General features: G+C 42.9%; 1 protein-coding gene across 3 annotated transcripts in view; it reads right to left on the bottom strand.

The window, feature by feature from the left end:
• dph6 (diphthamine biosynthesis 6) overlaps nucleotides 1–20,384 on the bottom strand; it is a 101,338-nt gene extending 80,954 nt beyond the window's left edge. For 2 of the 3 annotated variants that reach the window (XM_029687874.2, XM_029687875.2), the window contains exons 1-3: nucleotides 20,209–20,383; nucleotides 19,768–19,859; nucleotides 19,426–19,610 (exon numbers count right to left, since the gene is read on the bottom strand). In XM_029687874.2, the coding sequence (XP_029543734.1) occupies nucleotides 19,426–19,610; nucleotides 19,768–19,859; nucleotides 20,209–20,231 (300 nt within the window). In that variant the 5' untranslated portion in view covers nucleotides 20,232–20,383. Of the gene's footprint in view, nucleotides 1–19,425; nucleotides 19,611–19,767; nucleotides 19,860–20,208 lie in introns of all 3 variants that reach the window. The other variant, XM_029687876.2, reaches the window with a different exon arrangement.
• Between the last annotated feature and the right edge of the window lie 1,843 nt (nucleotides 20,385–22,227).

Genomic DNA, 22,227 nt, shown 5'->3' with positions numbered 1-22,227 from the left:
GGATAGGGTAGTACAGGGATAGGGTAGTACAGGGATAGGGTAGTACAGGGATAGGCTAGGGTATGTGTGTGATGGATTCTTTACTGCCTACTGAGTGTCATTGCCCTGTGAAATGGGCTCAAACACATACAGTACAGCAAGTCACTATAGTCAGTGTAAAATGTAATGTAGAATACAACTCAATCTCAGAGTTCTGTGACAATAATTACTCCAGACTGATAAAATTGCAGCACTGCACAGAGCCAAGTGGCTGGAGGCATTGTCCTATTACTCTACGTAGGCCGCAGGGCTGTTTTCTAATGACATGATAACCTTTTCCTCAAAAACATGTCAGTTCCTGAAGAGACAAACGAAGCTTGGGAGAGAGAGAGAGAAAGATGAAGAAAGAGAAAGATGGAACGAGAGAAAGAGAGAAAGAGGGAGAAAGAGAAAAAGTGTGTAGAGAACAGGCCAGTCTCCGAGGGGTGTCTAACTGTTGACAATGTGATTGGGTCATTGAGCTGTAAACTTGGCAGGGCCTGATTAAACAACACAGTATAATGCCTCTCCTTTCCCCTCTGTCCTTCAGGGAGCCAGAGGCAGACATAACATTAAAAGTGGGCCCTCTGAGGCCTGAATCATCAAGTAACAATGAAGTGGGCTTTCTTTTAACTACATGGCTCGTAGCTTCGTCACAGATATAATTATCACAAAAAAGGCAATAATAGCCACTTTAGCAATCCATTCTGGACATTGACAAGAGCAAACTCTCACACCCCCTTTTTTTTAAATGTAGACTCTCTGGCTCTAACTCTAGACCTTATGCAAAAAATAACTTTACGTAAAGCTCTGGAGAGAGTTATTTTTGGATGACTTTTTGCTTTTGCCGCCATTATAGCTATCTTCCAGACTGCCAGGAATAAGAGGGGTTAGCGTTGCGCTGGACAAACTGAACGACTTGGATTGAGCAAATTCTAGACATTCTTTCTCATCCGCTGTGGGGAAGCAAAGCAGGCAGAGGGAATAATTGTGAGGCGGATGTGAATACGTACATCTACAGAGACGGATATTGCAGAAGTGTTCCATGTAATTCATGACACTATAACAACATAAAACTCTGATTTCACGCTGCTTGACATATTTAACTAAATATTTTATACTTGGATAATACCTGAAAAAGAGAGTGAGATGGATCATGAACTATATGTTTGCTAAAAACTTGAAGTGATATCTGGCTGACGGATGTTTGGATTGTGTTACCCATTGGGACTGTGGGTAGAATATACGATAAAGGTACTATAAATTACAGCACATATTTTCCCAGAAAGATATCCTACTATTGGAATTATAGCACAATAAACCTATTGTGACTGTCAAAACGTATAGCAATACAATTAATACACATTCAGTTCAAATGAGTTATTGGACATTAGACTTTGCTATGGGTATTCTGCTTATTCCGAAAATCTAGCTACAACGACACCATGTCATTGCTACCTCAGACCATTCCCACAATGCTCTCTGTTCCTCCTCCATGACTGTTGGTGTGCGGAAGGACCCCAAGGACCCCCACCAGGGGCAGACTAAACAAAAGCCTGTCTAGTCTAGCTGTAGTCGTCAAGAAACTAAAGGCATTTAATTAGGATATATGGCTTGGATCACAGGCACATTCAAGCCCACAGCCATGTCCATCAGGGTACTAGGCCCCATACAGTCATTAACTTCTGTTACTAATTGTCAAATTCATTAAAGGAAACCTCCCCCATGAAAATGGATGGACTGGGCTGAATTATAAACGGCTCAGAAGACTAAGGCTGCCAGACATGCTTCACCCAAAAAGTGATACACTAATTAAACTCTATTTCAAGGCAGTGTGTGTGATATACATTGTAATTATATATACATACGTTGGACCATCCGAGTGTAATTCAATTGTATTCATAGGCATAGCTAGGCCTATAGTCTAAGAGCAGATACAGAGATGTGACCTGAAAGACAGAGGCAAGCCTATCACGTGGCACGTTGTTGATCTACTCCTACTAAATGCTCGATGAGTCAACACTTCTCCTGAATTCTTACTCATCAAGTTTTGCATCAATATTAACAGACCAACTTTTAATCCCAAATTCTGTCTGTAGTGTCTTGAGTGTAACAGGGCTGCAAAACTAATTTCCCCCTGGTATAATAAAGTTTGCTACTACTACTAAGAATCAATGACACAAATACAATTCTACATAAATGCAAGGGACAAAATGCACAAGCAAAGTCTGGAACTTGATTGAAACTACGTAGCATTACCCCTTACAAAGTGAAACCTGATTCTGTAAGAGCAGTATTCTACTGAACATCAAACAGACCATCCATTTCCATTTGAGATTTTAAACAGGGTACTTTATGTCATCCATCATATCACTCCATCTGGATTCATATTTAATAGGCCAAAGTCAGTCAAAGAAAACAGGGCAATTAGGAAGCTATCAAATATTAAACATTCACAGATTCATTAAGTACATCAGAACGCTCATTAAATGATTGTGTAGATGATCAAAACGAAGTCTTTAATGACATTCTCAAGACTCCAGAGAGATTTTTTGTTTCTAAATTAGGCCTAATCCAAAGGGCCTGTGTCCTCCGATTCAGACTATTAGCCGTTAACCATAGTAACTATCATAAAATCACTAGATATCTGGTATTCTAATAAAGCAAGTTCTCCTTTGCACTGAACGATTAGCTAAAAACAGTTATTACTGTAATACCATACAGAAGCAGGTATTTACACAGTCAGTCTTTTCTCCAGGCTCACGGTGTTTATGTGCCTTCTTTGCACGTTAGTGTTACTGCCCCAGCCTCATTGCACGACTAGGCAGGAAGACGACCTGATCAATTAATTAAAGTGCCTTGAATGACAGTTTGCTCAGGGGCACATAGTACGTGCACCATCACGTGCCCCGGCGTGTCCTTGTTGTCATACGGACCCCCCCCCCCCCAATAGTTCCATCAGTGAGTGACTGGACACAACATGGTTTTAATGGCCCAGGCTCCATTATATCAGCTCTGCTCTGGGCCTGTTCTAATGAAATGGGATTGTTCTCCCGTGCTACACGTGGGTAACACAGGGGGCCCCTGTTCTGTTATGACGATGTGTGCTGCGCTGGAGGTCTGGGTGTAAAAAGCGTGGGGTTCAAGCAATTTGTGCTTAATCAAATTTGGGACAACCCTCCAGGGGCCTTGTTAGGGGTGTGATCAGACACCTCTGTGGTCATGGATGTGACAGTCACAGGAGCCTTCCAGTAGGATGGAGGAAATTGCTATGCTGTTTATTTGTGTTATCAGCATCATTACCATTCCCTCCCTACACAACACAACCCCAGTCAGATGGTTCAGGACAGGGCCAGAAACGACTGTATTCTATTCTCATTTTTGCACCATCTCTATGCAGTCACAGGGCCTTACAAACCAAGCACACTGACGCTCCAACACACTGGAACCGACCCTGTATTTCCTATTTTTATTTCACCTTTACTTAACCAGGTAGGCTAGTTGAGAACAAGTTCTCATTTACAACTGCGACCTGGCCAAGATAAAGCAAAGCAGTGCGACACAAACAACAGCACAGACTTACACATGGAATAAAAAAAACATACAGTCAATAACACAATAGAAAAAAAGTATATATACAGTATGTGCAAATGAGGTAAGATAAGGGAGAAAAGGCAATAAACAATTTAGCAATTAAACACTGGAGTGATATATGTGCAGAAGATGAATGTGCAAGTAGAGATACTGGGGTGCAAAGGAGCAAAAAATATATAATAATAACAGTATGGGAATGAGGTAGTTGGGTGGGCTATTTACGCCCAATTTTTCAGTTTTTGATTCGTTCCACTTCATGATTGTGTCCCACTTGTTGTTGATTCTTCACAAAAAAATACAGTTTTATATCTTTATGTTTGAAGCCTGAAATGTGGCAAAAGGTCGCAAAGTTCAAGGGGGCCGAATACTTTCGCAAGGCACTGTATATGTCTGTAGCAGTTTGGGTCTAGAGTGTCTCCCCCTTTGAAGAGGGGGATGACCACAGCAGCTTTCCAATCTTTGTGGATCTCAGACTATACGAAAGAGGTTGAACAGGCTAGTAATAGGGGTTGCAACAATGTCAGCTGATCATTTTAGAAAGAGAGGATCCAGATTGTCTAGTCCTGCTGATTTGTAGGGGTCCATATTTTGCAGCTCTTTCAGAACATCAGCTATCTGGATTTGGGTGAAGGAGAAATAGGGGAGACTTGGGCAAGTTGCTGTGGGGGAGTGCAGTGTTGACCAGGGTAGGGGTGGCCAGGTGGAAAGCATGGCCAGCCGTAGAAAAATGTTTATTGAAATGCTCAATTATCGTTGATTTATCGGCGGTGCTTACTTACTTTATCATGTTCTTATCTCTTATGTTTATATATTGTGTGTTTTTGTTCTACCTTGTTATTTTTAGTATTACATGATTGATTACTGCATTGTTGAGGTTAGAGCTGGCAAGAAAGGCATTTAACTGTACTAGTACATGTGACATTAAAACTTGAAACAATATGGGCATGGAAGACTAAAACCTTGACCCTGATTTGGGTGTATATTATGGTATACCAACAAGAACATTTGCACAACTACTAACAACCACAATATGCACGGTGGTGAGGTTTATCATCCCAAATGTGGACCAAGAAAACAATAATAACTAAAAAGCTGTCCATAGGGAATACTGTCTTTGTGAACATCTTCGTAAAACATACTCAAACTAAAACCTTTTCAGTGGTTCAGACTCTGAGATGGTCCCTTCTGTAAATTGGAGAAGCTGGCTGTTAGGAGCAGCTGTTGACAGACAGGCCCTTCCTTTGTGTTCACGGTTGTGTTCCCTCCATGACACACCATGCGTCATTCCTCAACAGTAAAGAAAAGAACGGATGAAAAAAAACTATATGTTCATATAGTCGGCCTTGTACACGGTCCAGGCGAGTCCCAGGGATGATGTGGGACAGAGTGAGTCAGTGAGTTTCATAAGAGGGGGAACTATGGTCCTCAGAGAGGTCTCTAATGCCAGGTGTGGTCTGAATAGAGGGATATGACATCGTTCATTGTCTCGTCACTGTCACCACAATGAGTGACGCCTATCAACCTCAGAACGATGACCAGACTGTTATGGGCTGGATTCTGGAGGAAAAGAAGACGCAACACTTCACTTTCAACACATTCACACTGAGGTGTTTGTAGACAGGGGAGAGCTTTTTTGGAGGGCCATTTCAGCTTATTACTGTTGAGTCTTCTAGCCTGCAGTGCGCGTGTGTGCGCACACACACACACACACACACACTCGCAGTGCTGTGATTCATTAACAGTGACAGAGCTGTGTTCACCGATAGGGCTGGTGCATAAATATGCCACACCGCACAGCTGGAAAACGTAGAATTTCATCAGGGTTAAAAAGTAGAGAGATTAACGTTTCACGAGTTTCCTCTTAAATATATATGGTTACGTAAACAGAGGCCCAGACGTCAGACAGCCAGGCAGGCAGGCAGGCAGAGAGCCTGAGCCAAACCAAGCACAAAGCCTTGGATTCAGCAGCAAACAGGGCCAAGAAGGGTTTCCATATCAACATGCATGGAAAACTAACTAAACGCTGGGAAGCAAGCTGTGGGAAAAGGTATAGGGGTTTATCATTTACATTTACATTTAAGTCATTTAGCAGACGCTCTTATCCAGAGCGACTTATCAACTCTTTTTTTTATGAATCCTTGCAATTCACGAATAAGAGATCAAAATGGAGAATTTTCAGGTCAACACAGGATATGTTGCAACCAGTTCCAGACAGCCTGCATCTCCATCTGCATCCCTCCAGAAAGAATCAGGACAACATGCCCTGATAAACAAATGCCTGACGTGACTCTCCTTTTCCGTAGGGCATAAAACAAACCTTAATCCTTCCTCTGTCACTGAAACATTCTCAGTTGGCTGAGGTGAGGTGGGACTGTCTGAGACACCAAGACAGGGAGACGGATATCTGGGAAGCTTCCAGCCAGCGAGATTGCAGGAGGGTTCATAAAGAATCATAACGCACCATGGCAACCGGTGTCACTCAACAACAAGCCTTCACGTGCTCCTCTCCATCCGGCTCCCCTCCAAGAACGAAATGCTTTCTTGCTGAGGTTGTCAATTGGGAAAAAACTCAGTCAGGATACAACCAAACATCTCGGGACCACTTGGCCTCCCTTCATGTTCTGGGCCTCAGACATCGTGGTAGTCTCCCAGCCCCCTCCCTCTTCAGAGAGAGAGAGAGGGGGGAAATATGACTGTGATGCAGGTTTTACACACTCCAGACTCCAGACTGTGTTTTTCTTCTGCTGGTTATGGCTTTAGCTGCAGGAGGCACGGGGGCTGCCACAAATATTTATTTCAGGGAATGCTTTGCAAAACAAAACATAAAAGTCAAAGTCTGCTTCATTTTCGGGGAGATGGTTGGTGGGATTTGACTGACTAAGAGCTATTCGACTGACCCTCAGCCACCGGGTCGGACAGACAAGAGGGAGGGAGGAGGGAAAGGCAGACTGAGACACTTCTGGGCCTGACCGACGACAGGCAGCTAGCTATAAAAAGGTGAATGACTTCTTCACAACAGGGTGCTCTCCGACCACTCTGGGCTAAGGAGCCTCTGGGTGTTTTTGTATCTGTGTGAAACGGCTGTTGTTTTAGACGGACGGTCTCTGTTCCAATGACTTTTTATTATTTAGCCAGATCTCTCGTCAAATTGTTGAAATGGCTGAGAACTGATAATGAAGCAATGAGGGTCTGATTTATGCTAATGACTCATTGCTTTTTACGAGGGTGATTAACTCTTCTTTTATCAGTGGATCTCAGAGGGAAACTGGAGAAAAGGGTAGTGAAAAAAGCAACAGAAAATGATCAACTCTCAGACTCCCTGGTGGTTTAACCAATCAAACAACTCAGAACACCATGTGTGAGTGACTCACAGTCTACACACACACACACACTATCCATGAAAGTAAGTGTAACATCCACTCTTAAACAGAGTGCCCAAAAGAAAATATTAGCCTAGTCCTGAGCAATCTGATGCAAATAACTCTGAGCTATGTCTACAATCCATCTCTGTGGCCAGGGGGGAAAATCCTCCATTTGGAACAATGTTCACCCAACCAGCCTTAGCAGCTCCTGCCCTTGGCAAGCCAAGATAAGGCTATCTGTTTCCATCATCACTAAACAAGATTGAGCAAAGTACATTAAGCAGAAAAATACAAACAAATTACAAAGGCTTCAGGCTAGGCTCTTTATCTAATGTGTGTGTGGGACTGACTGTTCCGTTAGCTATGTCGGTTGGGTCTGAGGGAAACATGCCTGGTTCTAATAGATCCTGTCCCGCCACTTCCACACAGGGGCGAGAACAATACAGACGCCCATTATCTCAACGGTAATGCTATCCTTCCTCGTGTGCAAAACAACCCACAATCTCACCCCACTGACTGTCACTGTTCCAGTCAGCAGTCAGTCTCAGACCAAAGGAAAAGATCACAATGGGTTATCACAGCTAGAAGGAGACAGGCAGTGAGTGCCCGGCTGTACTCTAGTTTAACAGGAATATAGGCAATGCTACTAGCCTCATTAGAAGAACATGAGACAAGCTAGACTAGACACACAGCCAGCCTACACTTGTCCTGAAAAAAGCATGAAACTAATTGGGATATATCAATTAACTTTTGAAGAGCATTATCCATTGTTAATGCTTCTACCACACCACTAATTATACCTCTGAGAAAGGGGAAGAACATGCATCTTTGCCCCACATCACAGGTACAGGACTCTCACATTAGTCTTCTTATTGATCCTATATCATAAAGCCTCTCTGTGACCTCACCAGTCGTGATTTATGCATTAAGCAGCTTTTTTAAAGAAATCCATTTTCTTTGAGCCCCCATGTGCCTAACACGCCACTGTGCTGGTAAGGATGTAGGGATGTGTTTGATTTCCTACCCTCACAACACACCGCTGTGCTTTGTAGCGACTGACTCCTAACACTTTGGCCCCCTAATCGATAACACAGGGCTCCAAGTTCAACACCAGACTCTTCCGCCTGTTCCATTCTTCTTTCCTCTCCTCCTTCTCTCCTCTCTTCTACACCTCACAGCAGGACCTCTCCACTATGGCACCTGCAGCAACGCAACACCAGGCTTCTAAAGGCTTCTGAAAAGGCTATGACGACAACACAATAGAATCCAGATATGAAGAGAAAAAGAAGAGAAAGAGAGAGAGAGAGAGAGGGGTAAAACAGAGAAAAATTATGTTTGGACTTGTGGACGTACGGTCGACTCCCCCCTCCAATCTCGGAGGGCCCAGCCCAGTCGGCTGCTGTCGATAATGGAGTGGAGGGTGACGCTGGGATGGGGAGTGTGTCTGTGTGTTTAACACAGGGATTATCTCGCAAGAAATGTGGTGTTTTAACACGCACCAACAGAAGGGAATGTTTGAACATCTACAAAGGCCAAAGGGGACTGGAGCCTGGCGCTCTCCAGTATTTTTCCGTGACATCTTGAGCATTTGGCTTGATAAAAAGGGAAGGAAAAAAAGTAGCCTACTCCGCCCTGGGATAGGCTATCACTCAGTAATAACCATGTTTGAAAGCATTGTGTTCCTGAAAAGGCTGATTAATTACATGGCAGGAAATAAGATCTGAATGTAACATTTCATCCAACACAGAGCCAGGGCAGGAATGTGACAGAAATGTTGCTGCTAATTAGACGGTTCATAATGAAAAGCCTAGGTATTAATATCGTCTATTGTTCCACATCAGCCTAATGAGCTGGAACCTTTTGTTTTCACTGATTAGTTCAGAGGTCGCAGGGTCATTGAACTGCAGTTGACATCTTTGTAACGGCATTCTTCCTCCTCTTCTGAGGAGGAGTAGCGAGAAGGATCGGAGGACCAATGCGCAAGCGTGGTAAGTGTCCATAATGTTTATTTAAAGACATAAACTGAACACTACAAAGCAATAAACGTGAAACGAACGAAACCGAAACAGTACCGTGTGGCAACAAACACTCACACGGAAACAAACACCCACAACTCAAAAGTGAAACCCAGGCTACCTAAGTATGATTCTCAATCAGAGACAACTAACGACACCTGCCTCTGATTGAGAAACAGACTAGGCTGAACTCAAAACCCCAACATAGAAAAACACACATAGACTGCCCACCCCAACTCACGCCCTGACCATACTAAATAAAGACAAAACAAAGGAAATAAAGATCAGAACGTGACAATCTTTCTATTTCTATCCAAGTTCTTCACATTTTTGTTTCCTTAACATACTAGTGGAGAGAAACCAATTATGCTTTAAATGTGCTGTCAAGAGAACTAACATAAAAAACAGAGATAGAGTAACAGCCTTTTCATTTATATAATTTAAAAAGTATAAATATTTATTTTATTGCAAAAAAATGATCTAGTTGCAAGGGGATTGAGGGGAAATAGTCTTCATTCCTGTGTAGACTGCAGTATGTGAAGTTTGAACAAGCCAGGATATTAGAGATAGAAGCTAATGCTTATAGCACCATGTGTGGAGGATGAAGATAGAAACATACTATTACGTAACCTAGGGCCTCTGACCTATCCTTCAAGGGACACTCTCCCTGCCTCCCTCCCTCTCCTCATCCTCCTCTCCTGTTCTCTCGCACAGTGTCACCAGGCATAAAGAGCCAGTGTGTCAGAGCAGAAAAGAGGGGATGAAGAACTTGAGGGATGTGAGATGACTAATATGAACCTTTCCCCAGGCCTGCAGGGAGGGGGTGTGGGGGGGGTTAGGCGTTTCAGCCAGGGGTGGCTGACACTGTTGATCTTAATCACGGCAGCATGGCCAAGCCAACCGCCCTCCACAGCATGTACAGTATTGATGTACAGGACAGGAGGACAGGCGAAGGTGAGGCCAGGGCAACAGCTCTGGTTACAGAAATGATTGCAGAAGAATCATAACTTCACCTGATTGTATGTTATTAATGCTGTATGCTCCATCTATTTACTGGACAAGAATATTACAGAAAAACGTATGGAAACATCATCCATGCAAGTCATCCATCATTATACAAGTTATGGATTTTAAATGTTTAGTTCTAAACTGAACAGACACTTTGACATCAAAACGATTTCCTCTCAAAACACTGAACCCCTCACGGTGAGATATAAGATAGAGAGTGACATGCTGACATTCAATCTGTGGTCTGATTTATGAGACATATGCTAGGCAGGGCAGGGGAAAAGGAGCCATCAGATCTGTGGGCGTCAGACAGCTTTATAATCAGCACACACACACACACACACACACTGAAGACGGAGTGAAAGATCCCCTCTGCCTCTGAGAAGACAGTTATTTTTCCTCCTCAAAGGCCAGGTTCAAAGATCAAAGCCATGGCAGGATGGGCCGGGGTATGTTATGGCTCGCGTGTCTATCGGGTTACACACTTCACAGACAGCGGACCATACACAGACGCGCATCGGGGGGGCTAGGCAAGAGGGCACATTGTCACTCTGCGATTATCACCACTGTTGGGATTGGGGGGGATATCATAATTGGGCATTTTTCTCCCATTGACAATGTTTCCACTGAAAACTATCCCATGTGAGAGACCGAAGGGAGTTGTGAGTTGTGGTTTGGTTAGGCAAAGCATGGGATTGGTCCATAGGTGGCACTGTTGGCTCATGTTATGAGCAGAGTTGTGGAACTTCAAGGATTTCAAGAGAAGAGGGAGGAAGAAAAACAGATTTACTCAGATCCATCACAGTTTCAACAAAAAGAAATGCTTTCATCTATGTTCAAGTGTCATTTGCCAAATAGATTTTAATAACATCTAATTAATTCAAACTGCTAGGATGAATCTTTCGAAATATCACACTTCCAAAACAGAACACATTTTATATGCTAAAACTGCTCTTTTCCAGTGAGGGTGATTTAACAGCTAATTATCGGACTCCTCTTCGCTGCAACACAATCAGCACTAAACCTAAGGTGAATAAAAAACACACCTTTGAATCAACTGGATATTCAAGAGGAAGTGATTGTACTTTCACATAACCCATAACTGACATACAGAGAGATACTTCAAAAATATAGGCTGGATACAGAACATTCAGTAACTAAACAAACGTATCTGATTATCAATGTAAATCTCATAATTAGGGTGCGATAACAAACCACCCCAATTAGAAAACATATTTCTGAAGAACAATTGCATGGAGAGTGAGTATTGCTCTTTACTTAAAGACAAAACTTAACGATACTGATATACAGCACCTTGCAAATTCTGTATATTTGTATTCTTCTTTCCACTCTGTCATTTAGGTCATTATTGTGGAGTCACTACAATGTTGTTGATCCATCCTCAGTTTTCTACCATCACAGACCCTGTAGCTGTTTTGAAAATCACCAATTGCCTCATGGTAACATTCATTCCTGTACTGCAGCTCAGTTCAGAAGGACGACTGCATCTTTGATGTGTTTGGGTGATTTAATATATAATCCACAGCGTAATTATTAACTTGACCATGCTTAACGAGATACTCAAATGTCGGATTTGTTATTGTTACCCATCTACCAATCACTGCTCTTCTTATGAGGCTTTCAAAAAGCTCCCTGGTCTTTGTAGTTTAATCTGTGCTTGAAATTCAATACTTGACTGAGGGACCTTACAGATGTTCAAAAATCATGCCAACACGTATTATTTCACACACAGTGAGTACATGTAATTTATTATGCGATTTGTTCAGCCAGATTATACTCCTGAACTAATGTATGTTTGCATAAACAAAGGGGCTGAATACTTATGCAACAACTATATTCTAGTTCTGCATTTTTTATTTGTCAAAAACTTCCACTTTGACATTAAAGCTTTTTGTGTATTTTTACAATTAAATCATGTAATCCTACTTTGTAACACAATGAAATGTGAAGAATGTGAATGTGAAGAAATGTGAAGAATAATTTTTCATGGCACTGTATCTGCCGATATACTGTTTTACAGCGAGGAAATGAAAAAGTGTCATTTTTCCACAACTGAATTCTAATAAATTGCCATCCAGAAGAGAAATTGAACAATAACTAAACTTCAAATGTTGATTTCATACTTTGTGACAACAATGACACAAAGAGAATGACCACAAGTGTTCAGATCAGCATGTAATTCCCTTTTTTCATCTTATTTATTGAATTATCATCCGGTACCAATATCAGCCAATAATATCGGTGAACCAATATATCGGTTGGGCTCTAGGTTGCAGGTCTGTGTCCTCCATGGTTAACTGTGAGAGAGGTAAACACAGTGAGGACTGGCTGTCTGCAGGGCCCTGTTGGCCTGGCCTTTGGCCCTAACAAGGGACGGGGTCATGTCAGCCCTGCCCTGGAAATAGGAAATGAGCAAAACCTAGCAATCCCAGAGCCAGCCATCACAGACCAGGGACAGAATAGGGTGAGGGGTGTAAAGAGTAGGGTGAGGGGTGTAAAGACTATGACACATACAATGGGGTACATAATTATTGACACTATTGTTTGATAAAGATGAGCAAAAAAGACTGTATAAAATAAATCATGCAAATACCGACCAATATTGTACACTCTTTTTTCAATGTATATATATTATTTTCTAAAATTGCTCAGAGAAAGAGATTTTTTTTAAACAATTAATAAAATAAATGCAAACAGATAGGGGTCAACTTACTAACACCCCTTTTTTCAAAAGTATAGTACCCTCCCCTTGTGAGAATAATGACACTGAGATCGAGCGAGAAAGAAAATAGAGCTCTTTGGTCAAGCACACCAGTGGTGGGTTTGATGTTGAAATGAATGCATAAATTGAAAATAACCCCCATACCTACTGAAAACTATGGTGGATCTTTGATGTTATGGTGCTATTTTGATTCCACTGGTCCTGGGGCCCTTGTTAAGGTCAACGGCATCATGAACTTTACCCAGGCCAGTACCAGCATATTTTTGCCAAAAACCTGGTCGCCTCTGTCAGGAGGTTGAAAATTAGTCACAAGTGGAACTTCCAACAAGACAATAAACCAAGCACACATCAAACCCACAAAGAAATGGTTAATTGTCTACAAAATCAACATTTTGCAAAGGCCATTTCAGTCTCCGGACTTGAAACACATTGAAAACCTGTGGTTTGAAATGAAGAGCGCAGTCCATAAGCACAAACAAAGGATATTAAGGATCTAGAAGGATTCTGAATGGAGGAATGGTCTAAGATCCCTCCCAATGTGTTCTCCAATTTAAATTGTTTTGGGGAAAACGATTCAGAGCAGTTATCCTCACAAAGTGACATATTGAAAGGTATTAAAAACAGGGGTGTCAGCATATGTGGGAACTCCTTCAAGACTCTTGAAAACACATTCCAGGTGAAGCTGGTTGAGAGAATGCTAAGAGTGTGCAAAGCTGGCAAAGGGTGGCTACTTTGAAGAATCTCAAATATGAAATACATTTTGATTTGTTTAACATTTCTTTGGTTACTACATGATTCCATAAGCGTTATTTCATAGTTTTGATGTCTTCACTACTATTCTACAATTTAGAAAATAGTCAAAATAAAATATATATGTATATAAAGAGAGAGAGAGAGAGAGAGAGAGAGAACAAGAGAGAGAAGAGAGAGAGAGAACAAGAGACAGACAGAGACAGAGAGACAGAGACACACACAGAGAGACTGGGCGAGAGAGAGAGAGAGAGAGAGAGAGCAAGAGACAGACAGAGACAGAGAGACAGAGAGAGACACACACAGAGAGACTGAGCGAGAGAGAGAGACACACACAGAGAGAGACTGAGCAAGGGAGAGAGAGAGAGAGAGAGACAGAGAGAGACAGAGAGAGAGAGACTGAGCGAGGGAGAGAGACAGAGAGACTGAGCGAGGGAAAGAGACAGAGAGAGACTGAGCGAGGGAGAGAGAGAGAGAGAGGGAGAGAGAGAGAGAGAGAGCGAGAGACACAGAAAGAGACTGAGCGAGAGACAGAGAGAGAGAGAGAGAGAATAAGAGAGAGAGACAGAGAGAGAGAAACAGAAACCAGAAAGCAAGCCCCTATAAATTTGATGCTGCTCTTGTGCGTGTGAGATTGGCAAGAGAAAAAGGTGTTAGCTACGTTGGATCAAGTACACGTGGACAGGCTGTTTGTGCTGACAGGGGGAGAGCTTTTCTCCTGAAGAGTGACTGTGTGTCCAGGTAGCTTTCTCCTGTCAGGTAAGCTTTATCTGCCAGGAGTGTGTTAAACACACATGCAACCCCGGACTACTGTCCGTCAGATAATCTCCCTATGCCACACCACAACACAATTAGATAACCTACTTATACCACAACACAATGAGATAACCTGCCTGTACCACACCACACCATCAGATAACCTACCTATACCACAACACAATTAGATAACCTGCCTATACCACACCACTACCGTCAAATAATCTCCATATACCACACCACCACCGTCAGATAACCTCCATATACCACACCACTACCATTAGATAACCTCCATATACCACACCACCACCGTCAGATAACCTCCATATACCACACCACTACCATTAGATAACCTCCATATACCACACCACTACCATTAGATAACCTCCATATACCACACCACCACCGTCAGATAACCTCCATATACCACACCACTACCATTAGATAACCTCCATATACCACACCACTACCATTAGATAACCTCCATATACCACACCACCACCATCAGATAACCTCCCTATACCACCACCGTCAGATAACCTCCATATACCACACCACCACCGTCAGATAACCTCCATATACCACAACCCTACCGTTAGATAACCTCCCTATACCACACCACTACCATCAGATAACCTCCCTATACCACACCACTACCGTTAGATAACCTCCCTAAACCACACCATCAGATAACCTGCCTGTACCACACCACTACCGTCAGATAACCTGCCTGTACCACAACACACCATCAGATAACCTCCATATACCACACCACTACCATTAGATAACCTCCCTATACCACACCACTACCGTCAGATAACCTCCCTATACCACACCACTACCGTCAGATAACCTCCCTATACCACACCACCACCGTCAGATAATCTCCCTATACCACACCACTACCATCAGATAACCTCCCTATACCACACCACTACCGTCAGATAACCTCCCTATACCACACCACCACCGTCAGATAATCTCCCTATACCACACCACTACCATCAGATAACCTCCCTATACCACACCACTACCGTCAGATAACCTCCCTATACCACACCACCACCGTCAGATAACCTCCCTATACCACACCACTACCGTCAGATAACCTCCCTATAACACACCACCACCGTCAGATAACCTACCTATACCACACCACAATTAGATAACCTCCCTAAACCACACCACTACCGTGAGTTACCATCCCTAAACCACACCACCTCCGTTAGATAACCTCCCTATACCACAACACAATTAGATAACCTGCCTGTACCACACCACTACCGTCAGATAACCTCACTATACCACACCATCAGATAACCTACCTATACCACACCACAATTAGATAACCTCCCTAAACCACACCACTACCGTCAGATACCATCCCTAAACCACACCACCACCGTTAGATAACCTCCCTATACCACAACACAATTAGATAACCTGCCTGTACCACACCACTACCGTCAGATAACCTCCCTATACCACACCACTACCGTCAGATAACCTCCCTATACCACACCACCACCGTCAGATAACCTCCCTATACCACACCACCACCGTCAGATAATCTCCCTATACCACACCACAATTAGATAACCTCCCTAAACCACACCACTACCGTGAGTTACCATCCCTAAACCACACCACCTCCGTTAGATAACCTCCCTATACCACAACACAATTAGATAACCTGCCTGTACCACACCACTACCGTCAGATAACCTCACTATACCACACCATCAGATAACCTACCTATACCACAACACAATTAGATAACCTGCCTGTACCACACCACTACCGGTAGATAACCTCCCTATACCACACCACTACCGGTAGATAACCTCCCTATACCACAGCACTACCGTTAGATAACCTCCCTATACCACAGCACTACCGTTAGATAACCTCCCTATACCACACCACTACCGTTAGATAACCTCCCTATACCACACCACAACTGGTAGATAACCTCCCTATACCGCACCACACCACTACCGTTAGATAACCTCCCTATACCACACCACTACCGTTAGATAACCTCCCTATACCACACCACTACCATTAGATAACCTCCCTATACCACACCACTACCATTAGATAACCTCCCTATACCACACCACTACCATCAGATAACCTCCATATACCACACCACTACCGTTAGATTATCTCCCTATACCACACCACTACCATCAGATATAACCTCCATATACCACACCACTACCGTTAGATATCCTCCCTATACCACATCACTACCATCAGATAACCTCCATATACCACACCACTACCATTAGATAACCTCCATATACCACACCACTATCATTAGATAACCTCCCTATAACACACCACTATCGTTAGATAACCTCCCTATAACACACCACTACCATCAGATAACCTCCATATACCACACCACTACCATTAGATAACCTCCATATACCACACCACTATCGTTAGATAACCTCCCTATAACACACCACTACCATCAGATAACCTCCATATACCACACCACTACCATTAGATAACCTCCCTATACCACACCACTACCGTTAGATAACCTCCCTATACCACACCACTACCATTAGATAACCTCCCTATACCACACCACTACCGTTAGATAACCTCCCTATACCACACCTGTTAGATAACCTCCCTATACCACACCACTACCATTAGATAACCTCCCTATACCACACCACTACCGTCAGATAACCTCCCTATACCACACCACTACCATCAGATAACCTCCCTATACCACACCACTACCATCAGATAACCTCCCTATACCACACCACTACCGTTAGATAACCTCCCTATACCACACCACTACCGTCAGATAACCTCCCTATACCACACCACTACCGTCAGATAACCTCCCTAAACCACACCACTACCATCAGATAACCTCCCTATACCACACCACTACCATCAGATAACCTCCATATACCACACCACTACCATCAGATAACCTCCCTATACCACAACCGGTAGATAACCTCCCTATACCACACCACAACTGGTAGATAACCTCCCTATACCACACCACTACCGTTAGATAACCTCCCTATACCACACCACTACCGTCAGATAACCTCCCTAAACCACACCACTACCATCAGATAACCTCCCTATACCACTACCATCAGATAACCTCCCTATACCACAACCGGTAGATAACCTCCCTATACCACACCACAACTGGTAGATAACCTCCCTATACCACACCACTACCGTTAGATAACCTCCCTATACCACACCACTACCATCAGATAACCTCCCTATACCACACCACTACCGTTAGATAACCTCCCTATACCACACCACTACCGTTAGATAACCTCCCTATACCACACCACTACCATCAGATAACCTCCCTATACCACACCACTACCCTCCTATACCACACCACTACCGTTAGATAACCTCCCTATACCACTACCATCAGATAACCTCCTATACCACAACCGTAGATAACCTCCCTATACCACACCACAACTGGTAGATAACCTCCCTATACCACACCACTACCGTTAGATAACCTCCCTATACCACACCACTACCGTTAGATAACCTCCCTATACCACACCTGTTAGATAATCTCCCTATACCACACCACTACCATTAGATAACCTCCTATACCACCACTACCATACCACACCTGTTAGATAACCTCCCTATACCACACCACTACCATTAGATAACCTCCCTATACCACACCACTGTTAGATAACCTCCTATACCACACCACTACCATCAGATAACCTCCCTATACCACAACCGATAACCTCCCTATACCACACCACTTAGATAACCTCCCTATACCACACCACTACCGTCAGATAACCTCCCTAAACCACACCACTATCATCAGATAACCTCCCTATACCACACCACTACCATCAGATAACCTCCTAACCACAACTACCATCAGATAACCTCCTAAACCACACCACTACCATCAGATAACCTCCATATACCACACCACTACCATCAGATAACCTCCCTATACCACACCACTACCATCAGATAACCTCCTCCCTATACCACACCACTACCATCAGATAACCTCCCTATACCACACCACTACCATCAGATAACCTCCCTATACCACAACCGGTAGATAACCTCCCTATACCACACCACAACTGGTAGATAACCTCCCTATACCACACCACTACCGTCAGATAACCTCCCTATACCACACCACTACCGTCAGATAACCTCCCTAAACCACACCACTACCATCAGATAACCTCCCTATACCACTACCATCAGATAACCTCCCTATACCACAACCGGTAGATAACCTCCCTATACCACACCACAACTGGTAGATAACCTCCCTATACCACACCACTACCGTTAGATAACCTCCCTATACCACACCACTACCATCAGATAACCTCCCTATACCACTACCATCAGATAACCTCCCTATACCACAACCGGTAGATAACCTCCCTATACCACACCACAACTGGTAGATAACCTCCCTATACCACACCACTACCGTTAGATAACCTCCCTATACCACACCACTACCGTCAGATAACCTCCCTAAACCACACCACTACCATCAGATAACCTCCCTATACCACACCACTACCATCAGATAACCTCCCTATACCACAACCGGTAGATAACCCCCCTATACCACACCACTACCGTTAGATAACCTCCCTATACCACACCACTACCGTCAGATAACCTCCCTATACCACACCTCTACCATCAGATAACCTCCCTATACCACAACCGGTAGATAACCTCCCTATACCACACCACTACCGTCAGATAACCTCCCTATACCACACCACTACCATTAGATAACCTCCCTATACCACACCACTACCGTTAGATAACCTCCCTATACCACACTGATAGTTGGCTCATAGTTGGCTCATAGACTGTGACAAATGTCATGTAGCTTTGCGTAGCTCTCTCTGAACCTTGAAGTGTAGTCACAAGTATGTCTGATGAGACTGTATGGCATTGTATAAAGGGGGTCCTTGATATCAACAGACTAGGCTACTTCTAAGAATTGATTGCAGAGTAAATAGGCTGGTCTTATAGTCTCTTTAGCAAACTAATTTGCTGTTGCCTCATCTTGCTAAAACACTAGCAATGCAACTCCTCTTATCTGTCCCCAAGTCACCACTCACTCCTCCATGTTGAGATTTACCTGAACCATGTTCAGTAGGTGGTAGAGGTCTTCCACTTCGTCTCCCTCTGTCTGGCTGTAGTCTCTCCCAGTGTCGAGGCTGGAGCCCTGGATGGTGCGTCGGTACAGGGGCAGATCCATAGCCTCAGCATACAGGTCTATGGCCTGGTGCCCCACCGTCTGATACATGTAGCTGTCCAACTCATCTAACACAGGGGATGGATAACAGAAGTTCATTCATTTACAGTATTACTCTTCCACTTTGGCAAGGCACATCTCTTAGGGGAAACATTGATCAATATTTGAATTTTGTTTTAAGTACCCACACACACATACAGGAGGGAAAACAGGTAGACATCTCACCCTTGTTAGCAGGACGCAGGTTGGCCAGCGCTACTATCTGGTGCCCAGCAGCGACACATTGCATCATGTTATAACAGCTGTCTTTGCCCCCACTGCAACAATACAGTCAGAGGGATGAATGCATTCACTACATGAAGGTGCAAATATGTAAATAGCCGTGTCACTGTCACTATGATCAGAAACATACGAATGTTTGGGTGATTTCCTTTAGTTCTATACTGAAATGCAAGTTCCTCTTACTTGCATGTATTCAGAATGTTATGAACCTTTATTTCTGTAACGAATAACGATGCATGCTATTTCCCCCACACGTCATCTTAAACGAAATAACAAAGTACAGGATATATCTATCTAGTTAGCAAGCAACACATCCTTCTCAGTTAGCTAGCTAGAAAACGTAGATAGAACAGGAGAGCTGTGGCAGCAATGATTTAGGTTTACCTTATCAACGCGACTACTTTCATTTTCTTTATGCAATATTTCTGTACACATAAACAGTTACTAAATGCATAATCGGATAATGTTATCTATGTTTCGTTTACTCTGAATATGTGTACAGCATAGCAACCAGTCTCAGCAGCAGTTCGACATATACACAAAAACTCATGTGAGCAAGCACTTCCTGGATGAAAGGACCTTTATGAATGAAGCTATCCTGTGGGGTGCCTGATTTAAAATCAAACATTTATTACAATGAGCTCGGTAATATTTTTAAAAAAACATATATATATATATATATATATATATATGTCCGTGGGTGCAAGTTTCTACAGTCCTGAAGGTCTACAGATGAGCTGATAACATGTTATACTACAATATAACTAATAGATTTGCAGTTGAGCGTTTTCTGTAGGACTGTTTGGTGATCAACCAAATGTGGAGATGCTGATTGTGCATGTGTTGTGATGAGAAAGTCAACCAAAGACGGCCATCCCAAACTCTTTGGCTGAATTAGTTAATGACCCCTTCAGTTTTCCACACTGCGCAATTCAACAGTAACTGAATTACGCTGATATTCAGATTGTTCACATTAAGATGTATGCCAATACATTTCCATTGATTTCAAAGTTCAACAAACCATACAACTCTATGCACAAGGACTACTTTTAACAATTTACACAGAACATTTTACAAAAACAATTGAAGTACAGCTCAGATGCAAAGCTTGTATGACGGTTTGTGCTGTTGGTTCCATCATTCTGTTACCAAACTTTGCATCTGCACTGCTCTTCAAATTGTAAAAAAAAATTGGTCAAATGTTCTGTGTAAATTGTTACAAGTAGTCCTTGTGCATAGAGTTGTATGGTTTGTTAAACTTTCAAATCAATGGATTTTGTTTGGCATACATTGCCCTCCTGGTAAATTGACACAAGCTCAAAATAACTTCCTCGGTGTACACATCACAGACAAACTGAAATGGTTCACCCACACAAACAGTGTGGTGAAGAAGGCGGTAGCCTAGTGGTTAGAGTGTTGGACTAGTAACCAAAAGGTTGCAAGATTGAATCCCTGAGCTGACAATGTGAAAATCTGTCCTTCTTCCCCTGAACACGTCAGTTAACCCACTGTTCCTAGGCCGTCATTGAAAATAAGAATTTGTTCTTAACTGAATTGCCTAGTTAAATAAAAGTGTAAAAAATACAATTTAAAAAAGGCTTTCCAGAGGGTGGTGTGGTCTACACAATGCATCACTGGGAACATACTACCTGCCCTCCATGACACCTACAGCACCCGATGTCACAGGAAGGCCAAAAAGATCATCAACCACCTGAGCCACTGCCTGTTTACACTGCTACCATCCAGAAGGCGAGGTCAGTACAGGTGCATCAAAGCTGGGGCTGAGAGACTGAAAAACAGCTTCTATCTCAAGGCCATCAGACTGCTCAACAGCAATCACTAACTCAGAGAGGCTGCTGCCTACATTGAGACCCAATCACTGGCCACTTTAATAAATGGATCACTAGTAACTTTATACAATGCCACTCTAAATAATGACACTAATCATGTTTACATATCTTACATTACTCATATCACATGTATATACTGTACTTTATACAATCCATTGCACCTTGCCTACTGCCGCTCAGCCATCGCTCATCCATATACTTATATGTACATATTCTCATTCACCCCTTTCGATTTGTGTGTATCAGGTAGTTGTTGGGGAATTGTTAGATTACTTGTTAGATATTACTGCACTGTCAGAACTAGAAGAACAAGCATTTCGCTACACATTAACATCTACTAACCATGTGTAAGTGACAAATACCATTTTATTTGATGATTTGTTTCAATGTTCACTTAAATGATTCATTTTGAGTGTGTTAATTGTTTAGTACAGGCCTGCTGTGTTATTCACAATAATCCCTGGGTTGTCATGCCTTATTGCTTCATTATATTATTAGTCATTAGCCTATTTAAAAAAATTCCACAAATAGGTTGAAAGGGGTATAGCACAAG

Source organism: Oncorhynchus nerka, linkage group LG18, assembly GCF_034236695.1.
Source record: "Oncorhynchus nerka isolate Pitt River linkage group LG18, Oner_Uvic_2.0, whole genome shotgun sequence".
Lineage (NCBI taxonomy): Eukaryota > Metazoa > Chordata > Actinopteri > Salmoniformes > Salmonidae > Oncorhynchus > Oncorhynchus nerka.
This window is presented reverse-complemented; position numbering and strand designations above follow the sequence as displayed.